General features: G+C 50.8%; 1 protein-coding gene across 2 annotated transcripts; it reads left to right on the forward strand.

Moving 5' to 3' along the window:
* Window positions 1-85: 85 nt before the first annotated feature.
* Window positions 86-20,163, forward strand: BRME1 (break repair meiotic recombinase recruitment factor 1). 2 transcript variants are annotated; one of them, XM_070413992.1, is made up of 9 exons: window positions 86-102; window positions 1,221-1,271; window positions 6,089-6,263; window positions 8,478-8,559; window positions 8,783-8,893; window positions 12,569-13,837; window positions 16,961-17,046; window positions 19,017-19,109; window positions 19,439-20,163. In XM_070413992.1, the coding sequence occupies exons 2-9, from the start codon at window positions 1,241-1,243 to the stop codon at window positions 19,587-19,589; spliced, it is 1,998 nt and encodes a 665-aa protein (XP_070270093.1). In that variant the 5' UTR covers window positions 86-102; window positions 1,221-1,240; the 3' UTR covers window positions 19,590-20,163. The 2 variants fall into 2 exon arrangements, with proteins under 2 accessions (XP_070270093.1, XP_070270092.1); XM_070413991.1 differs by lacking the exon at window positions 86-102 and adding an exon at window positions 109-446.
* Window positions 20,164-21,118: the final 955 nt, after the last annotated feature.

Below are 21,118 nucleotides of genomic sequence, written 5' to 3' on the forward strand. Positions count from 1 at the left end.
CCACGAGTGGTCCGGGAAAGAGGCGGGGCGTGAGTGGGTGTGAGCGGCCGAAGCTGGCGCCGCGCATGCGCGGGACTGGGCCTCGCAGTGCGCGGGAAAGAGGTAGAGCGCGCTCAGGCGTGAGGGTGGCCGTGGCCGCAGGGTTCACTTCGCCCCGCGCGGCGGTCTGGGTCTGGGCGTTCCTCACATTTCGGTGGCCGCCGTGGGTTAGTGTGGGCCTAGTTGCCAGAAGCCATTCCACAAGCCTCGGGCCTCAGGCCTCCTGGCCCTTCAGCTCCAGACCCTCCCGGAGGGCTGCCCGGCCTCTGAGAGGGACCAGATTATCTTTTATTTTCTCCAGAATATTTCACGCATATAATTTAACCTAGGTGTCCCCCACCCGCTCCAGGCAGACCTTCCCAGTTCCTGATAAGGACAGAGGTTTCTCAACAACTTCTCTGGCTCAGGTCAGTTTGGGCTCATCCGGACCCCGAGGGTGGAAGGAATTGCCCTGTAGTCGCTCCCGTCCCCTCAAGGCCCAGCGCCCCCCGAAGGCCCCACGTCCAGCCCTTGAAGCGCCCCCCAAGGCCCCTCTGAAGTCACCTGGTGACTCTGAAGGACTCCCAGGATCCCCCCCAAAGCCCTCGCGTGTCTCTAGATTCTAAATACGGCCCTTTAAATACAGTTCCTCATGTTGTGACCCAACCATAAAATCATTTTCGTTGCTACTTCATAACTGTAATGTTGCTACTGTTATGAAGCGTAATGTAAATATCTGATATGCAGGGTGGTCTTAGGCGACCCCTGTGAAAGGGTCGTTCGACCGCCAAAGGGGTCGCGACCCACAGGTTGAAAACAGCTTTTCTAGAAGGTTCCGGAGACCGGGCCGGAGGGAGGAGCGGCACACAGGCGGCCGGAGAAATCCCACTGAGGTCGTCCCTCCCGGTCCCTCCAGGCGCGCCCCGACCCTGGGCAGCCCGGCAGCTCCCTCGGTGACCCTGGGCAGCCCGGCAGCTCCCTCGGTGCCCTCCGCAGCGGAGGAGGTTTGAGCTCCTCCCCACCAGGCCTGGCCGGGGGCCGCGACTCCCACCTGCGTCCTCCGGGGGCCCAACTGACCCCTCAGGGCAGGCGGCCCGCGGGCCAAGATGGGGGATGGGGTGGCTTCTCCCCTCAGCCCATGGCCCTGCGTCTGCATCGGGGGCAGGGACTGCTTGTAACGATGGAATTCTGCTCATTTTCAGGTTTCTCAGGGAGGGATAACATGAGTAAGCGGAAGAAGCTGCGGACCCCAGGTATCTGGATATTCAAGTTGATCTCTTTATGGCCCTTTCTGCTCTTCGTAGGAATTTGGGCTTATTAATTGCGGAGATGCTAAAGTGACCACACCAAGCTCCTTTAAAAAAAATAATTTAATACCTGCTGGTAAAAAAAAGTATAAATGATGGAAGAGTGCATCCAGTGGAAAGTGAAAGCTTTGGGCTTCCTCCAGCCTCTGGCGGGTTCTACAGCCGGGAGGGGGGGGGGCAGGGCCCCCGGCTTTGTGGCAGGGGTGCAACCCCCATGCAAGCCCACGCCAGAGACTGTTCCTGAACGGAGCGTGAGCGTGGCGTGTTGCAAGGCCCTCTGGTGTGTGGCTACGCGCTTCACAGTCAGACCAAAACCCTGCGTTCCGCCCGCTCTGCTGCTCCGTGTGGGGCAGGTGACGTGCTGCATGCCTCACTTTCCCCCTTCTGCAACGAGGGGGTCATAGAGCGCCTCTCCTTTTCTTTAGAACAGTGATTCTCAGCCTGGTGGGGGGAGGCATTTGCCCTGCAGAGGAAGTTGGCGATGTCTAGAGACATTTTGGGTTTTCACAGTTGGTGTGTGTGGGAGGGGTGGTCCTGGCGTTTAGTGGGTCTAGGCCAGGATGCTGCTCAAAGTCATAGGATGTGCACGACAGCCCCCACAACACAGAGCGATCCAACCTCAGATGTCAGTGGTGATAAGGTAAAGAACCTGCCTGAGAGCTCAGATGTGGATTAGTATTTGTTGTTTACTTTTGTTATCCTTACAAAATATCCTTAGGATATTTTTTTCCATTGATTTTTAGAGAGAGTGGAAGGGAGTGAGCAGAGGGAGGGGGGAGAAACATTGATGTGAGAGGGGCACATGGATTGGTTGCCTCCCACACCTGCCCCTGACTGGGCTGAATATCAAACCTGCAACCCAAGTGCTGTCCTTGACCAGGAATTGAACCTACCACCCTTCAGTGCCAGGGCCGATGCTCTATCCACCGAGCCACACCGGCCAGGGCTGGATTAGTGTTTGTAATGCACCAAGAAGAGACCCTAGGTAATACGCAAATATATGCTACTATTATGATTGTCCTTCCAGACTTTATTCCCCTATGTTAACATCCAGCAAAACCACAGGCCAAGGATCAATCATATAGTACAGCATTTAAAAAACAAACAAAAATAAAAATAAAAATAGGAAATGTCCTGGCCAGGTAACTCAGTTGATAGGAGTGTTGTCCCCTACACCAAAAAGTTGAGGGTTCAAATCCTGGTTGTGGTTTGATCCCCAGATCAAACTGGGCTGGTATGAGAGGCAACCAGTGTTTCTCTCTCTCTCTTTCTCTCTTCCCCTCCCCCTTCTTCTCTCTCTAAAAATCAAAAACATATATCCTTAGGTGAGGATTTAAAAACAACAACAAATAGGCCCTAGCCGGTTTTACTCAGTAGATAGAGCATCAGCCTGTGGACTGAAGGGTCCCCGGTTCAATTCCGGTCAAGGGCACATGCCCAGGTTGTGGGCTCGATCCCCACTGTGGAGCATGCAGAAGGCAGCTAATCAATGATTCTCTCTCATCATTGATGTTTCTGTCTCTCCCTCTCCCTTCCTCTCTGAAATCAATAAAAATTTAAAACATTAAAAAAGTAAAAAAAAAAACAAAAAAACAGGAAATGAACCTGAGTATACTACTTCTTCCAAACTTTTCCTTCACATACAAAAATATAGTGTTTTTATTGGGAAACTAGAGGCCCGGTGCACATATTTGTGCACATTGAAAGGAAATTAGTTAGAAGAAATATTTTATAGGCTAGAGAGGAACCACGGGAGGGCTCCAAGGCATGTCCAGCCCATCTTGCCCAGTCCTGATCAACTGGACCCCAGCAGCAAGCTAACCTACCTATCGGAGTGTCTGCCCCCGGTGGTCAGTGCATGTCATAGTGACTGGTAGAACAGTCGTATGGTCGGACACTTAAAATATTAGGCTTTTATATATATAGATAGCGTCATCGCACATTGATATGCAACCTTTTTAAAAATATATATTTTATTGATTTTTTAACAGAGAGGAAGGGAGAGGAATAGAGAGTTAGAAACATCGATGAGAGAAAAACATTGATCAGCTGCCTCCTGCACACCCCCAACTGGGGATGTGCCTGCAACCAAGGTACATGCCCTTGACTGGAATCGAACCTGGGACCCTTCAGTTCGCAGGCCGATGCTCTATCCACTGAGCCAAACCGATTAGGGCCAACCTTTGTTTTTTACTTCATGGTATATTGGGACCATCTTCACTTGTCCATATACATATAAAATTTCCTCATTAAACACAAGTATTACATAGCATAGTTTGATTTCGCTGTCTATTGTCTAAGGTAACTCAAATTTCTTAAAAGTTTAACAATAACTTCTTTACTTAGTGCTTAATGAAGTTGGAGAGTAACATTCATTTTTTTTCCTCTCAAAATGTGGGACCAAAAATAAATTATCAACAGATTGAAATATTTTGTGTAGAGATGAGCAATAGGCTGCTTGGGACATGAGAATTTCTCTGACCTCAGAGGGGGAAGCTGGGGACAGCCAAGCCCACCCACAGCAAGTCATTTGGGGCCTCTCTTGGCTGTGGACCCCCAGCTCATTGAACCCCGGGGTTGGCCCAGCTGTTTCTGTATGCCTTGGATGGGGTGGGGAGAGAGGAAGACAATTCTGGCAGATGGTGAAAGGAGCCCTTTCCCTTCCAACATCTTTTTGGCCTTTGGTGTTGAAAACAAGGTTCTGCCTTAGTTTTTTCTTATATTAGTCCTGTGGGAACAGATCACAGGAAGGAAATGAGAGGCTCTTCACTTCTGTTGATATTTTTGCTTCTTATTTGGTATAAATGTCCATTAGATTAGCAAAGAAAGCTAGTGTTTGGGCATCTTAAAAAAAACAAATAAATGAAGCTGCTGTATTTTGTGTTTTCTGGCAGACCACAAGGTAGGAATATGTTTGTGTAAGAAACTCATTGGAGCGTTGCTCTGTGTGCAGCATTGGGGTGGGCACCTGAGAAGAGGCAGATCAAGCACGAGATCAAAAGGTACAGCAGACTTAGTGCCTCCCCTCCACACCTTCAAGGTCAAGTCAAGAAAAAAAAGAAAAATGCTTCTCATGGAGAGAGCTAATCAAATACACAGCAGTGGGTTATAGTTCTGAATGGGCACACACGAACCATAACAGAATTAGAAGAAATTATAGGAAAGTTGCTGTGGTCGAGTGGAGTGCACACAGTTGAGTGAATGCTGAGGTGGACCCTAGCAATTGGCATTGGGAGAAAGGGGGTGGGGGCTTATTCAATGGGTTTATGTCAGTGGGTGTAAGGAGCTGAGGTTGGAAAGGGTCTACGTGACTGAACTCCAGGAAGATCAGGCCTATGTCTGGTTTGTCCTTTTGTCTTCACTGCCTGGTCAGAAGCACGGTACATAGTAGGCACTCAGTAAATGCCGAAGTACACTTAAGTGTGCAGACTTTGGAGTTGGGTGCCTGGATCCCGTTCTGGATTCCGTGGCCTTCTGTACCTGTGCTTTCTCATGTGTAAAATGGGCAGAACAGGACCCTACCTTGAAGTTTTATCATAACACACCCAAGTTCTTAGGACAGTGTCTGTCCTGGAGCTCACCAGAGTCAACCATTATTATTTGTTCATTAAATAAATGATTCAGTTGGGCCCAGATTTGGGGACGTTTCACAAACCAGCAACAATTGGCAATTTATGTGTAAGGGAGTTTCTTTTATCCAACAAAGAGATGTTAATAAATACCTTTAGGCCCTAACCGGTTTAGCTCAGTGGATAGAACATTGGCCCGTGGACTGAAGGGTCCCAGTTTCGATTCCAGTCAAGGGCATGTACCTTGGTTTTGGGCTCAATCCCCAGTAGGGGGCGTGCAAGAGGTAGCTAATCGATGTTTCTGTCTCATCAATGTTTCTCTCTATCCCTCTCCCTTCCTCTCTGTGAAAATTAATAAAATCTATATATTTTTAAAAGTACCTTTAGGCTCTAAATTGCTCTCAGTGACGGAGAAGGTATTGCAGAGATACAAGGAAATAAGTGGCAGCTGAGACATCAGTTCCTTAGCGCTTAATCACTCTGGGTCCAAGTTTTCCCAGGGTGGATATTTTCAGGCATCACAGAAAACTAGAGTGGTACACCATGTAGTTGTATCTGCATTTCCTGGAAAGTGATGTGTATTTTCTACATGTTTATTCAATCATCTACCAAGTATTTATTGATCACTAGATGCTCTTCTGGGCACTTGAGACTCAGCAGAGAGTGAGATAGACAAGGCCACTCCTTGCATGGAGCACGTTGTAGTGGGCAAGACAGAAAGGACCCAGTACATTGATTCTTGCAGAAAAGCTTTGAAGTCAACAAAAACAGCATGGGCCTGACAGGGAATGCTCTATAGAAAAGTTAGGGAATGGCCCCTCTGCAGGGATGTTTGAGCTGAGACCAAAGGAGCCAGTACACACCTCTCACCACTTCCCCAGAAAAGCAGTCAGCTGGGTTTTGTCTTCTGTGGTTTAGAGCCAAATCAGGCCAACTCAGGATTCAGCCTCAATCATGACCAGTCCACAGGTAAAAAGCTTTGGAGTCCCGTAGCCACATAAGCTCCTAGGTCCCACCTGGATAAGGTTCCGTCCCATCTCTCGCTTTCCAGGCAAGTGTCAGAGCAGTGGTTTCCTGTCCTTGGAACAAGCCTGCTCACACTGCAGCAGTGGCCTCTCCAGGTTTGGTTGTCAGCCATGGAAGTGCATGCTCCTGGCATCCTCTACCCCATTGTCTTCCTTTTCTCTAAACCAGGAGAAGGAATTCGTCCACCAAAACCCCCAAAGCACCCAAGGCTCGGAGACCCTGACGGGGACCCTCAGAGTTTCCAGTTTGGCCCTTTGGGTCATCCTGAAGAGTCAAAAGGCAGTTCAGGACCTGTTCCCTCTACAGAGCGGAGTGGGGAGGAATCAGGACAGGAGGCCTCCAGGTAGGTGGCTCAGAACAGACTCCTACTATCAGTATCTAGACTTACTCTGTCTCTGGAACCTCTGCTGGCACAATTCAAGCCCATTAGCATATCTTCATGCTTCTTCCTGTTCCACTTCCAGAGTTGAAATCATATGAAATTTTGGTTCCAGATTTTGGTCTTTTTTTAAAAAATTATACATGTATATCTCCACAATTATTATAATACTAAAGGCCCGGTGCACGAAATTTTGTGCACTGTGGGGTTCCCTCAGCCCAGTCTGAGCCCTCTCGCAGTCCGGGACCCCTCGCTCCTTACCGCCCGCCTGCAGTGGAAGCAGGAGAGGCTCCCACCACCACCACTGCACTTGCCAGCTGTGAGCTGCTGCACTCTCCAGCTGTGAGCCTGGCTTCTGGCTGAGCGGCGCTCCCCCAGGCACTGACCACCAGGGGGAAGCTCTTGCGTTGAGCATCTGCCCCCTGGTGGTCAGTGCTCATCATAGTGACTGGTCATTCCACTGTTCTGTTGATTTGCATATTAAGGTTTTATTATATAAGATAAACATAGTCTCACCAATGTTTTTTAAAAGATTTTATTTTTAGCCCTGGCCGGATGGCTCAGTTGATTGGAGCATCGTCCCATATGCCAACAAAGGTTGCAGGTTTGATTCCTGGTCAGAGCACATACCTAGGCTGCAGGTTCAATCCTGTCAGGGCATGTATGGGAGGCAACCGATTGATATCTCTCTCTCTCTCTCTCTCTCTCTCTCTCTCTGTCAAATCAATAAAAAACATATCCTCAGATGAGAATGTAAACAAAAAAATTTCAGAGCACTTTGGTTTACAAAGATTTGAGAGGAAGACAGAAATTCCTCACATACCCCTTGCCTCACACATGCATAGCCTCCCCCATTATCACCATCACTCACCAGAATAGTACTTTTTATTTTTTTAACCAAAGATGAACCTACACTGACATATCATCAACCAAAGTATATAGTTTACTTTAGTGTTCACTCTTGGTATACATCCTATGGGTTTGGACAAATGTATAAAGACATGTATCTACCACTATAGTATCATACAGAGTATTTTCACTGCCCTAAAAATCCCCTGTGCTCTGAGAGACTGTTCATCTCTCCCCCTGATCCTGGCAACTACTGGTCTTTTTTTAATATATATAATATATTTTTATTGATTTCAGAGAGAAAAGGAGAGGGAGAGAGAGAGAGAAACGTCAATGATGAGAGAGAGTCATGGATCAGCTGTCTCCTGCACGCCCCCTACTGGGGATCGAGCCCGCAACCTGGGCATATGCCCTTGACCAGAATTGAACCCGGTACCCTTCAGTCCACAGGCCTACGCGCTATCCACTGAGCAAACCGGCTAGGGCACCACTGGTCTTTTTACTTCTCCATAGTTTGCCTTTTATAGAATTTCATGTAGTTGGAATCATACAATATGTGGCCTTTCAAATTGGCTTCTTTCTCTTAGTAATGTGCATTTAAGTTTCCTCTATGTCTTTTCATGGCTTGATAGCTCATTTATTTTATTTTATTTATTTTATCCTCACCAGAGAATATGTTTGTTGATTTGAGAGAAAGAGGAAGGGAGAAAGAGAAACATTGATTGGTTGCCTCCCATACATGCCCCTACTGGGGATCAAACCTGTAACTCAGATATGTGCCCGAACTGGGAATCGAACCCAAAACCTTTCGTGCATAGGACGACACTCCAACCAACTGACCCACTTGGCCAGGGCTCAGTTCTTTTTAGTGCTGAATAATATTCCATTTTCTGGTTGTACCATTTCATTTACGTACTGGAGGCCATCACGTTTTGGCAATTAAGAATACTCCTGTTTCTTTTGACACTGTGTTTCTCATATCTACAAATTCCCTTAGAATTTGCAGAGTTGGAGGCAGGAGTGTCAGTGCAAATGAGAATTCCTGTTCTTACCTGAGGAGCCGATTCCTGGGATTATAAGGGTGAAGTGCTGCCACAGCAGGCAGCTTCGATTCTAGATGTGGGACTCCGCACCCTTCTTAGAGTCAAATGTTCCCTAGCTCACTGCTCCCCTCCATCCCACCCTCTCTCAGCAAGAAGGTGCTCCAGGTCCTCCCTTCTGGGAGACTCTGAGCACTGCTTTGCCCTTGGACTTCATTCTCTGTCCCACTAGGTGCACTGAAAGTCTTGGGTGATTTCAGAACCTCTTGTTTTGTCTTTCTCCACCCAGCTCTCTGGACAAGGAAGCTGGAGCTCCTTCCAGGAGCCTCTCGCAACCAGAAAAGGAGCCAATCCCCTTTCCTCCTTCCCAGGTGAGCCTGTTCTGTAGCTTCCCCTGTGAGCAGAAAGCAGCCGCCTCCCTTAGGCTGGAGCTCCTGCCTCTGTTCATCCTCGTGGCCAATGGGCTGTTTGCCCTGGGGCTAGAGGGCATAGGCCAGGTTTGAGACAAGAATGAAACCGGTTTTGGTATTTGTTTTCTTTCTTAGACCTCATTCTTCCCTTATATTTATTGCTGCTTTGTTCTTGTTGTATCAGGTACAGAACTCAGACAGGAGGTTTGTCCCGCAGTTTGCAAAACCCAAGAAGGCAGTGACAAGACTAGCTGCTACGAGGGAAGAGGACCTCGGGAGTGGGGCCTTTAGCTTGGTAAGACCCTAAAATCAGCAGGCTGAGCCCCATAGATGGGCAGCTTCTTGGCCAAGCCTTGGCAGCTGAGTTTAACCTTGGTTTTGTTTTTGTTTTTGGTAATGGCTAGATCTGCACCTCTCCACACCCCATTTTCAGCACATTGCACTACAGATGTCTCTGGACTGCAGGTGCTATGCAGGCAGCTCCCAGGCCTGTGAGAGGTACTCAGGACAGCTGTGCCCATATCAGAGTGCTGGAGCCAAGAGCCCTCTTGCCCACATTGCGTGAAAATTAGAAAACTCAGAAAGGCAATCCTGACCAGTTGCTGCTCAGTTGGTTGGAGTGTCATCCCAAACACCAAAAGATTGCAGGTTCAATTCCCAGTCAGGGCACATACCTAGTTTGTGGGTTCATCCCCTGTCAGGGTGCATGCCATGCAGAAAGCAACTGATCATGTTTCCTCTCTTTCTCTCTCTCTCCCTCCCTCCCTCCTTCCCTCCCTCTCTAAAAATCAATAAAAACATAACCTCCGGTGAGGATTAAAAAAGAAAACTCAGAAAGGCAGCCCATGTTCTGTCCCTGAACTCCTTTGCTTCTCAGTAGCTTTTGGGCAAGTTGGGGCTGTGGGGGGTCTCACAGTGTGCTCTCTTATCCTTGCCACTGTGAGCTCCAGCGCTGACACTGTCTGGTAACACAGGCCCCAGAACAAGTGAGTGGTGGGAATGCCAGCAACTGCGTTTGTAACCAGCCTTAGTTGGGAACACCCTTGATATCTTTCAACTGGTGAATGGTTGAACAAACCATGGTCTGTCTACACCGTGAACACAACTCAACAATAAAAAAAGGAGCAAAGTAGTGACACAGGCAACCACATGGATGGATCTGCAGAGCATTACATGGAGTAGGAATAGCCAGTCCCAAAAGGTTATTTGCTATAGGGTTCCATTTACAGAACATTATTGAAATGACAAAGATCATAGACATGTAGGGTGGACTAGAGGTTGCCAGCAGTTGGATACGAGGCAGGGGGAGGGGCGGGGAGGTCACAACATGGGAGAGAAGTGAGTGTGGCTGCAAATGGCAGTACCAGGAATCTTTGTTTTGCAACTTTTCAATATCTTAACTCTCAGAGTGGATACACAGCCTCCACCAGTGAGAGAACCGTATAGAACTTAATACACATACTCGAATGGGAGAGCCGAATAAGGTGGGGGACTTGATCAATTTCAACACCCTGGTTGTGATACTGTACTTTGGTTATATAAGATGTTACCATTGGGGCAAACCGGGTGAGGAGCACAAAGGATCTTTTCACATTATTTCTCACAACTGCACAAGAATTTGCAATGATCTTACAAAAAGTTTAATTTAAAAAAAAGTAGGGGTGATAGCTTTGCTGTTGATGCTGAAAAGGCTGTATGTAACTCAGCGGTCTGGTGGCCGGTGGCTTCATTGAAGCCCTATAGACATGCTGTGACCTTCAGTGGTCTGACATTTGCAATGCAGACCCTCTCCTAGAAATATTTGCCCTACTGTGTGGAAAGGTTATTGAGAAGGTGTCTCCCCTCCCAGCACTGATAACTACAAAAGAAGCGGGGGAGCAGCTGCTCTCTGTAGGCATCCTGGATGCAAACCTCAGTCCCTAGGTATCGAATTTATTTGCAGTTCAATTTGAAGGGAGAGATGATGGCATGGGGGTGAAAGGAAGGGAGATATTGGGTTGACTCCATTGTTAGGGGCTGAATAGCTTGAAGGATGGAGTTGCTGCTAGTTGAGACAGGGAGACTCTGAGGGGATGCTCAGGAGCTGGTGTTGGTTGTGTCACATTGGAGGTGACCAGGAAATGCCAGGTGGGAATGTCAGATACATGCATCTACAGTCAGGGGCAATCTGGGCTGCAGTGACTCCACAGGTTTAGGCTTGAGCACCTAGAAGGATCGAGCTGCCATCTACCTAAGGATGGTACTCCATCTATGTCCCAGCTGGAACCATACTCTCTGAGCCTGCTCTGGTCATCTCCCACCTTTTAAACAGTTTATCTTGAAATAATTAGAGATTTATAGGAAGTTGCAAAAAACAGTATGGACCCATTGATGGATGAATGAATGGGATAAACAGAATGTTGCATATCCACTCAATGGAATATTATTCACCCTTACAAAGGAAGGATATACTGCTGCATGCTACAACACAGATGAACCTGGGGACATTATGCTAACAAAATAAGCCAGTCACAAGGCAACAAATGTCATACAATTCCCCTTACATAAGGTCCCTAGATTAGTCAAACTTCTAACGACAGTAGTGTGGAGGCCATGAGGGGCTGGAGAGAGGGGGATGGGGACTTAGTGTTTAATGGGGATAGAACTTCAATTGTACAAGGTGAAGAGTTCTGGGGATGGGTGATGATGATGGTTGCATGCGAGTGTGAATTTACTTAATGCCACTGAACTGTGCACTTAAAAATGGTTAAGATAGTGCCCTAGCTGGTTTTGCTCAGTGACTAGAGCATTGACCCACTGACCGAAGGGTCCTGGGTTCGATTCCGGTCAAGGGCACATACCTCAGTTGCAGGCTTGATCCCCAGCCCCGATTGGGGCTCATGTGGGAGGCAACCAATTGATATGTCTCTAATATTGATGTTTCTCTCTCTCTGTCTCTCCCCCTCTCTTCCACTCTCTAAAAATCAATGGAAAAATATCCTCCTCAGGTGATGATCAACAACAACAAAACATGGTTAAGATGGTGAATCTTACATTGTGTGCATCATACCACAATTTAACAACAAAACAGCACAGAGAAGCCCTGTATTTCCTCCCCGAGTTTCCCAAGTGGTGACTCTTACATAAGTATGGTTCATCTCCAGGCCAGGCAATTGACATTAGTGTCATCCACAGACCCCCTTGAGTTTTACTAGTATGTCCTTGATCTCCACATGCCTGGTGGGGAGAAGGGAATGTGGGAAGGAAGGATTCCTGGGCTTCCGGTTACCCTCCAGCCTCTGGCACAAAGCTCTGCCGTGTACTAGTAAGTAGTCCCCCCTTTTCCGTGCTTTCACTGTCCATGGTTTTAGTTAACCTGTGGTCAACCACTTCCAAAAAAATATTAAATAGAAAATCCAGAAATAAACAATTCATAAGTTTTAAATTGCATGCCGTCCTGAGTAATGTGATGAAATCTCACACCGTCCTGCCTGGGACATGAATCATCCCTTTGTCCAGTGGCTCCACCCTGCATATGCTCCCTTCCCATGAGTCACTCAGTAGCTGTCTGCGTTATCAGATTGACTGCTGTGGTATCACAGTGTTTGTATTCACGTGACCTTTATTTTACTCAGTAATGGCCTCAAAGCCATTCATATAACTTTTATTACAGTATACTGTTATAATTGTCCTATTTTATCATTAATTATTGTTGTTAATCTCTTATGGTGTCTAATTTAAAATATAACTTTATCATAGGCATGTATTTATAGGAAAAAACATAGTATTTACAGGGTTCAGTACTATCTGCAGTTTCAGGCATCCACTGGTCTTGGAATGCATCCCCCATGGATAAGAGGGAATTACTGTACTGATCCCTTCAGTGGTCTGCACAGCGTCTGAGACTTTGTACAGGGGCAGTAACAACTAGAAAAATCTTCAGAGTGGTTGGTTATTGAAGGCCTGAGGCTGAGTCTTTCTCTCTACACAGGAGACACCACCAGAGCCCAGTGCCCAGCAGGCAGGAAGCCAGTCATGGCAGGAGTCCCCAGAGCTCACTATCTTGGAGGCCTGGGAGCCAGGAGACCGGACGCAAACAGATGGCACCCACTCCGAGCACAGTGTCCAAAACGCTGTAACACCTGTGTCCAGCAGGGGGGATTCTCAGCCTGAGGTCTCCTATGACATTTCTTCAGAATGGGGGATGGTGCCCTTGGTTTCAGAGAGTGCCAGCCAGGACTGTCTATTGAAACAAGGGACCAATTTGCCAGATGCTGGAAGCACAGAGGGGGGTAGGATTCCAGATGATCTCAGCCAGAAAGGGCATCTGCCAAGCAGTGGTGCTGAGGAGAAGGAGCTAGACCAAGGAGTCCCACAGGAGGAAGGTGTCCAAGGGGGAACAGGGACTGACCAGGAGAAAGGAGACAGCATCCTAGGCCTGGTCACTCAGGGCTCAGAGCCTGGATCTGCAGCCCAGGCCCCACCTGACCCCCTGCAGATACTCAGCAGGGTTGGCAAGGAAGCAGGAGGGAGCTGTAGCAGCCCCAGACACTCCTCCCTTAGGATCAGTGTCATCACAGATGTGGTCACAGACCCCACCAAGTCAGAACAGAGGGCTCTGGAGTTGATGGGGCCAGATGAGAAGGCTAACACCCAGGCACCTGCCTCTCCCAGCGGGAAGGCCCCTGATGGAGGCCATAGCGGGGCCCTGCTCACAGGCCTGCCTCTCGCTGGGGAGACTACAGAAAGCAGAGGAGAGGAAGGGTGGGAGGCCGACTCCCCTGGTGATGTCTCCAGGGGCCCTGCAGCCTCCCTGGTTCTGGCTCATGAGACCCAAGAGCCCTCAATAGGTGCTGGATGTTCCAGTCCTGTAGCCTCGGAAATTGACCCAGTTGTTGGTCAGACACAGGTACCAGACCTGGATCAAGAAGGGCTGGGAGGTGTGTGTACGCTGTCTTTGTTGTCACAGCCCTCAGGTGAAAAGGCAGCCGAATTAGGTGGCCAGAGCCATGAACAAGACTTTGGGGGGTTCAGTCCGTCCCTTGGAGCCTCTGTTCCACCATTGCACAGAGAAACAGTGGTTGGTCCTCCCCCGGATGCCAGGGCCCACCAGGGCAGCCCAGATGCCCCTGCAGGCCCAGCAGGCCAGCCCAAGCATCCTGACCCTGCAGACCAGGCCGCCTTGGAACTCGACTTCCTGCCAGACAGCCAGATACAGGATGCCCTGGAAGCCCTCAACTTAGAAGCCCCACCTGAGCAGGTAAGAGCTTCCTTTTAAGTTACAGCCAGACCATCCCAGAACAGGTGCCAGTATCCACAGGCTCTCGTCCAAACCACCCAATGGTGGGGGAAGATGGGGCGTGTGGTAGTCTGTTTATATGGCAGACGAGTCTAGGGGGTCTGAGTTGCAACTTCAGTGGATGTGTGGAGTCTGTGATTTTCCAGAAAGAAAGACCTGCTTTTCTATGAGGGGCCTGTGCCAAACATATGTATGGAATTTTGATTTTATGCTGGGGGCTGCCTGCATGACAGGCAGTGGGAAAGCTGCCCAATGAGCCTCTGCCAGCCCTGGCGTTCACCTGTCAGGGAAGGCAGCAGGCTTGCTTGAGCCCTGCTCCCAGGGTAGGCTCCATGTCCCTGGCTGGTGGCACACCTGAGCCTGGGCTAAGTGCTTTGCAGTGGTGCTCTGAGAGGTAGGTGGTTCTCGGTTCTCTTTCCACACACTGGGTTGGGCACCTGCCAGAGGTGACACAGCCAGGAGGGGAGGAGCCTGGGTCTGCATCCGGATTGTCCTGATTCTACAGCTATGCCTCAGCCACCCCATCCCAGAATGTGGAGTCCAACTCCCTTTACAAACGATGGCCTGTTTTTTCAGCTGTCCCTGTTATGATTTTTTCCCCAAAAAATGTATTTAATACATACTTGTCAAGAGCCTACATGGTCCCTGCCCCCCTGAGGTTTTCAGTAGCACTCTTCCCGCCTACCTCTCCCAGAGTGAGAATTTTTAAAATATATATATTTTTATTGACTGCAGAGAAGAAGGGAGAGATAGAAACATCAATGATGCGAGAAAATCACTGATTGGCTGCCTTCTGCACGCCCACTGGGGATCGAGCCCGCCTCTGACCAGAATCACCCCTGACCGGAATTGAACCTGGGACCCTTCAGTCCACAGGCCAACACTCTATATCCACTGAGCCAAACCAGCTAGGGCCAGAGTGAGCATTTTTGTACCTTTTCATTTTGGAACTTATAGAGTCTGCATGTGACACAGCTCCAAAACAAGCACAGGATCTCATCGGGTGCCCAGCTGAAGAAAGCCAGCTGTTCTGAGGGCGAAGGGAGAGTGACTGGGTTGAGCATATGTGGTCTCCACTGCATTTTGGCCCTCCACAGTGCTCACCTGTGAGGTGATTTCAGACCTGGCCCTCCCTGGGCCGCCCGGCCCTGGCTCCTCCTGCACCTGTCTCATGATCACCAGATGAGCAAGATCATGGAAAGTAGGTCACAGTGCAGAGTTGGAACACGATCTCCTGGGAACAGCTGAAATTTTAGAATTGGAGCCTTGTTTCTTGAAAAGTGCAAACTCCTCACTCGGAAGGAAATGCCGTCTAAGTTACTCCCAGTCTCTGGCCTCTTGGGCAGTGGCTAAGGGAGAAAGCTGGGGAAGCAGGTGGGACATTTGGTGGCAGCCAGCAGGCAAAAGAGCGAGCCCTTCCGGACAGGCTGCCAGTGACTGCGCACTTGGGAGTCAGCAGTGGGGGGGGGGGGGGGGGGGGGGGGGGACCTGGGCAGACAGCCAGGTGGTCAGACCTGACAGGTGCTCCAGGGGAGTAGGCGCTGCCTTGACAAGGCTGCCAACGCCCAGACAAGTTTCGTTTAGATATTGGGCGTTCCTGAACAAGTTGGGGTGACCCAGCCACAAGCAAATTCTCATGGGAAGATTCTGATAGCCCTTGGCAGGAAGGCCAGGTGGGCAGGGACACTTAGGTGCAGCACAGATGGAGGGAGGGCAGCCTCACCAGGTATGGTGGTGGGCGCCGCATCAGGTGAAGCCACTCAGAGACTCAGAGGTTACACAGCGGTGACTGACCAGCTTCAAACCCAGGTCCCCTCACAGGAACTGGTGTTTTCTTCTACAACAGCTCCCTTGGGACATGAACTCACCCCAGAGCTGTGGAGCCTCCGTACACCGCTGCATCAAAGGAGCATCAAAGCTGAGTCCCAGGTCCCTTTCAGGGGCTTACAGCTCTGACCCTGGCATGTTCAGGAACACTTTTGTTGTGACCGACATTTACACAATCCTGGTGGGTGAGAGAATATTCCCATGGCCAGGAACAGTGCAATGAGTTTGGTGAATATGTGGTCTTTTAAGTCAGAGTTGCCTGCATGAAATAGCCAGATGCTGGAAGACACTGTATTATTGTCTACAGCAGAGACCCCAACTGGCACTGCTGGCCTTCAGGGCCAGCTCGTTCTGGTGGTGGGGACTGTCCTGTGCTCTGTAGCATGTTGAGTAGCATCTCTGGCCTCCACCCAGATGCCAGTAGCACCTTCTTCCCCAGTCGTGACAACCAAGAATGTCCCCAGACATTGTGAAGTGTCTCCTGGGGATGGAGTCATCCCCAGGTGAGAACCACTGGCTACAGGCAGTTTTTCAGGTACTTCTTTGCTAGTGTAGCTCAACCCTTCACCCTGTCCCCACCCCATCAGGGGAGAGGATGTCCCTAGAACAGGCCCCTTTCCAACCCCAAGACTTCGGTCTCCTTAAAAGAGGCTCTGGGCTAGCTGCTGCCCCCCACCCCCACCCCTGGCCTCTTTCCTCTTTCCATGGGACACATGTCACCCCATGATTGAGCCTGACATTTTCCACAAAAATTAAACCACTGTCGATATTTAGAGACTTAAGCTTCTCCCAGTTATTTGGCTCTCTCCCCTATTAATTATGAATTTTTCCTTTGCAATAGATTTGCAAGATCTTTTCCTGACATAAAATGTGTGGCTTATCTGGCTGACCTCTTCCCTTCAACACTGATGCCCACCTTGCTACAGTCACTGCACCGAGGGGCCCTCTCTGTGCCTTTCTACTGCAGGATGCACAGAGAATGTGTGGATGGAGCCCCCCAGGCATAGGGCAGCTTGTTGGAAGGTGCAGGCCCAGGAGAGGGCAGCAGGGTCAGGCCCCGTGGTTCCCTGTCTGCTCTCTTTCTGAGGGGTGATGGCAAGAGCAGCCCAGCTGGTGGCCCCCAGGTCTAACCACTTTTCCTCCAGGAGTTCCAGCCTCGGTATTCCTGCCGTGGCCCAGGGGCACAGACGTTTCCTGTGTGACTTTCCTTTCCTTTCCTGTGCAGGGTAACTATTCACACGTGTGCTCTCTTTCCAGTTTCCTGCAGGGAGCGGGGTGGGCCCTTGCTGGCCTGGCACCAGCCTGAGTACCGAAGGAGGCCCCCTCATCGAGTCTCAGCCAAGGTAGGCCCGGTGGGAGGCCACCCCAGGACCCTCATCTAGGGGGTCTTCCCTTTAGAGAGGGAGTGTCACTGCCTTCCTGGCACTGAGCTGCCATGATCTCCACCCCCCGCCCCAGCCCTGTGAGCTCCCATTTTGCTGATGAGGGGGCCTGGCTCTCCCTCACTGGGCCTCGCTTTCCTCAATCCAGTAAGGCAGCTGAGCCCTGTCCTTCAAACTGCGTGTGTCCCCGGCTCCCCACAGGTGGAGAACTGGTCACCAGCCATCAGCACCCAAACAAGCATCTCTCCCTGGACCCCTGATGGTGCCCCTGGTTCTGTGCGTTGTTTGAATTCAGTGTGTGCATTTTTCTGGAGAAAAGGTCCAGAACTTTCCCTGAATCTCCTCAGAGTGAAACGGCTAAGAACCTTGACCGGGCCGATCTTGGGCGGTCCCAGTTCTGGCCCAGGGTGGGCCCTCCAGGGTCTGACCTGGTTTGTCTCCTCACTTCCCACTTGGCTCTGTGCCCCAGGGCAGGCCACTGGGTGCACTGTCCCTCCACCTGAGGAGTGTGCGTGTGTGGGACGAGGGTGTCCTCTCCCCTTACTCCAGAGGCTCTCACAGTCTGTCATCTCCCTCCAGTCCTTTCTCCCGGCCCTGCCGGGGAAAGCACTGGGTGGCCATCCTCTCCTGTTACAGGCCTCTCTGCAGAGGCGGTGCCTTATCAATTATTTATGGCCAAGCTTCTGTTTCTGTCTAGCAAGTGTGGAGGAGGGACTAGGGGTGCAGCCCTGGGTGAGTTTTTCTTTCCCTCCCCCCCCTCCTCCCCCTCTCCTCCTCCAGGGATAAGGTAGCATGTTTTGCCTTCTTCCCTTGCATAAGCTTTGTCACTAGTACCTGTTGTACTAGTGATACACACACACACACACACACACACACACCCTGCACAAGTACCAGAGGCCATTCAGTCAAAATGGCCCCACCATTGTTTGAGCAAAGAGGAGGGAGAATCGTGTCTGAGTCTGATATCCTTGCTGGGTGATGTGACCCCACATTGACATCTGGAAGACCCCCAGGGCAGGGCCTGGGGTGATGGCCCATGGTGAGTAAGACCCAAAAGAAGCTAAGGCCCAGGTCAGCCAGCCATCTTGGGTGACAGCAGCAGGTGGAGCAGAACAGAGATCCTGCAGTGAAAGACTAGGAGGTGTTGCCATGCCAGGGTCTGGTATGATTTGGGGAAAGCTGTTGACTGGAAGCCAGGAGGACGACCCTCTGCCAGCACCCGCAGGCCACACGTTAGATACAGTGGGTGCTGTGGCACATCCACCCCTCCCATAGAGGTTAACACCATCCAGTGCCGGCTCTTCCAGAAACTGCTCTGGGCACTGGGCACTGGGCACTGGGCAGGCAGCGTGGGACAGGACAAAACATGAAGCCACCATCTACTGCACATTGGGTGGGGCAGGCAGGGTGAGAGGAGCAAATTAGATAAGCAGATGGCAGAGTGTTAGGGAGAAAAAGTCAGTGGGGAAGAGGTTGAAATTTTAACTCGGTGATCAGGAAAGTATTTCCCCAACCCCCCTCAAGAAGGAGACATTTGGGAGAGAACATTCCAGAGCCCTAAGAGGTGCTCAGGGAAAGGCCAGGAATTCATCTTGTGGCTGGAGGGAGGGCAGGGACGAGAGGGAGGGGATGGGGTCTGGAGGGGCCAGCAGATGGTGCAGTGACCATTTTCACAGCCCTCCACCCCATACTGCATGGGAGACAAGCTGTAGGCGTAGGAGCTGGGGGCCTGGGGAGACTGGTGGGGAGAGGTGGCTGGATTCTGGGTGTGCTTTTGGCAATCGATCCAGATGGGTTGGCCATCAGAGCTCTGCCCGCAGTAGCTTAATATCTGGGAAAGCAGACAGCTGAAGGCCCAGCGAAAGCCCCCAGAATGGTGTTTGGTGGAGCTGCCTGCTGAGGTCAGGCCTCTTATCTTCCTTTCCCTCCAGTGCCCACAAGGGGATCAAGCCCCGTGAAGCCACCAGGATGGAGGACGCAACAGATACCATGCGCGGCCTCATTATTGAACTCTCCAACCTGAAGTAAGAGGGGTGGATAGGACAGGCAGTGGGATAGGAAAACCAGTGTGGCAGCAAGAAGGAGGCCCCCTACAGCCGCCCAGACCTCCCATCAAAGGGCCTCCAAAAAGTGTCACTCCTCCTGGGCTCTCACCTATTACGTCATAGATTCATCCTTTACAGACTTGTTAGGTTCTAGAGAGGGCCTGGGACAGTCCGTGGTCCACTCTGTAACAGGTTGATTCTGATTGTGCATGTGTGTCTGAGAGTGTGTGAGCCTCTGTGAGAATGTGCAAGCAGGAGTGTGGGTGTGTCTTGCTCTGCTTCATAGTCAAACCAGCATTTTCCTACAGCCGGCTGATCATGAATGTCCACCGGGACCTGGAAGCATTCAAGCGCCTCAACTACCGGAAGGCAAAGCCTGCAGGGAAAGCCCCCATGCCCTACACATCAAAGGGGGCTAGGGCTCTCCCTCAAGGGGAGCAACCCTGGCGGGATTTGTAGATGCTTCTGAATGGGGAAGCTGGGGGACTGTGTGCAGGGCTTACCCCTCCCATGGATGTATGTTTTGTTCAAACCCTGGCCCCAGAAGTGCCTGATGTTCCGGCCACAGAGCTGTCAACAATCCCCCTGCAGACCCCGGAAAGCCTTCAGTCCCTGATGTTGCTCCTGGTATTTTGTTACCCCTGGTACTTTGTTACCCCCAAGATGCTCCAGCGGGTCCTAGTGGGCCCCAGAAACTGCCCTTTAGCCGACCTGGAAGTCAGCCTCCCTGGGAAACCCTGGAGGCCCCACTGGAGTCCACAGCAGCCCTCTGGAGTCTGTATGGGGAGGGAACCTGCTCCCCGAGAGGCTGAGGCTGCAGGGGGAAGTGGAGGCGGGCTGGGGCCCCAGGAGCAGGGCCCAGAGCCACCCAGATGTTTATCTGGGTTTGCAAATTTTGGCTCCTTAGCTGAGGTTATGGCAGGTTCAGAATTTGTTTCTTTCCTGGAGGAAAAAGGGCCCCCTTTGTTGGTTGTGCGTTTGTCTCTCTCTGGATTTCCATTGTATTTATTTTGGGAAGAGCACTAATAAATGATTCCCTAGCAAAGCCCCGGACCTGCTGTTTGAAGGTTGAAGCCTTTGGGTTCCTTGATATTCGGCCCACAAACCTAACTGCCTCTTTCTCCTTTTGCTTCTCATCCTCCCTAGGAAGGCAAGTAGGGCTATTGCTGGGACACAGGTCAGGGTGTCCGCACGAGTTCCAAGTGTGTGGGATTCCCTGGGAGCGGGTGGCTGTGTGGGCCCACTGAGGCACCCACACCAGCACCTGTGAGGCAGTGAGCCCACAGGACTCACCTGGAGAGGTGTTTTTTTCCAGTGCTCAGTGGCCCTGTCTGTTCTCCATGAGACAAGCTGCTTTGAAGCCCCAGACTGGAAGGAGGCAGTCCTGGGGGGTTGTTATTAAGACAGGATGTCAAGGAGGGGTGACTGCACACCTCATCCCCCACAAGCCTGACCACAGCCCCAAGGTAGCATCAGAAGCAGCCCCAGACACTGTCATCAAACCCATTTCTCAGAACAAAAGCTATTTCTATTAAATTGGTCACCACCAGGTGGACCAGACCTGTCCCTTTATTAGTGGCTCTGCCAGTGACTCCCTCATCCAGACTCCTAGGGCCATGGCAGAGCACCCCTCCCACTGCCTACACCCTCGGAGACTATTCAGGAGGGGAGCAAGTCAGATCAGGGTCCCCTTTCACCTCTCCTTCCTTGACCCTGCCAGGACATGCCGGTTTGTCCAGTGTGTCCAAGCCCTAGGAGCTCTGCCCTTGGCAGTACGCGGCAGCTGGCAGTGCCTGGGATGTTGTGTCCCCAACTCAATTTGAAGACCCTTTGGACTGCCCTCTGTGGTGTTTTTGTCCTCCATTCTCCCCCTCCAAGCCTAGGCAGCAGGCTGTCTTCAAGGGCAGGCTCCCATCCCAGACTCTCCTGGGTGGCCCCAGGTTCCAGTTCAAGGGCAGAGTGGACCTGCAAAGTCCAAATCCTGCCTC

The sequence above is a fragment of the Myotis yumanensis genome, unplaced genomic scaffold, assembly GCF_028538775.1.
Source record: "Myotis yumanensis isolate MYYU_CA2020_CCGP unplaced genomic scaffold, mMyoYum1.0.hap1 SCAF_5, whole genome shotgun sequence".
Taxonomy (NCBI): Eukaryota; Metazoa; Chordata; class Mammalia; order Chiroptera; family Vespertilionidae; genus Myotis; species Myotis yumanensis.

What these genes read in the sequence shown, in the direction of transcription:
- BRME1 (XM_070413992.1), top strand. Translation starts at nt 1,241, where the DNA reads ATGAGTAAGCGGAAGAAGCTGCGGACCCCAG. An exon ending in TCCCCTTTCCTCCTTCCCAG is followed by an intron (nt 8,560 to 8,782) that starts GTGAGCCTGTTC and finishes TTGTTGTATCAG; the next exon opens with GTACAGAACTCAGACAGGAG. An exon ending in TAGAAGCCCCACCTGAGCAG is followed by an intron (nt 13,838 to 16,960) that starts GTAAGAGCTTCC and finishes CTCTCTTTCCAG; the next exon opens with TTTCCTGCAGGGAGCGGGGT.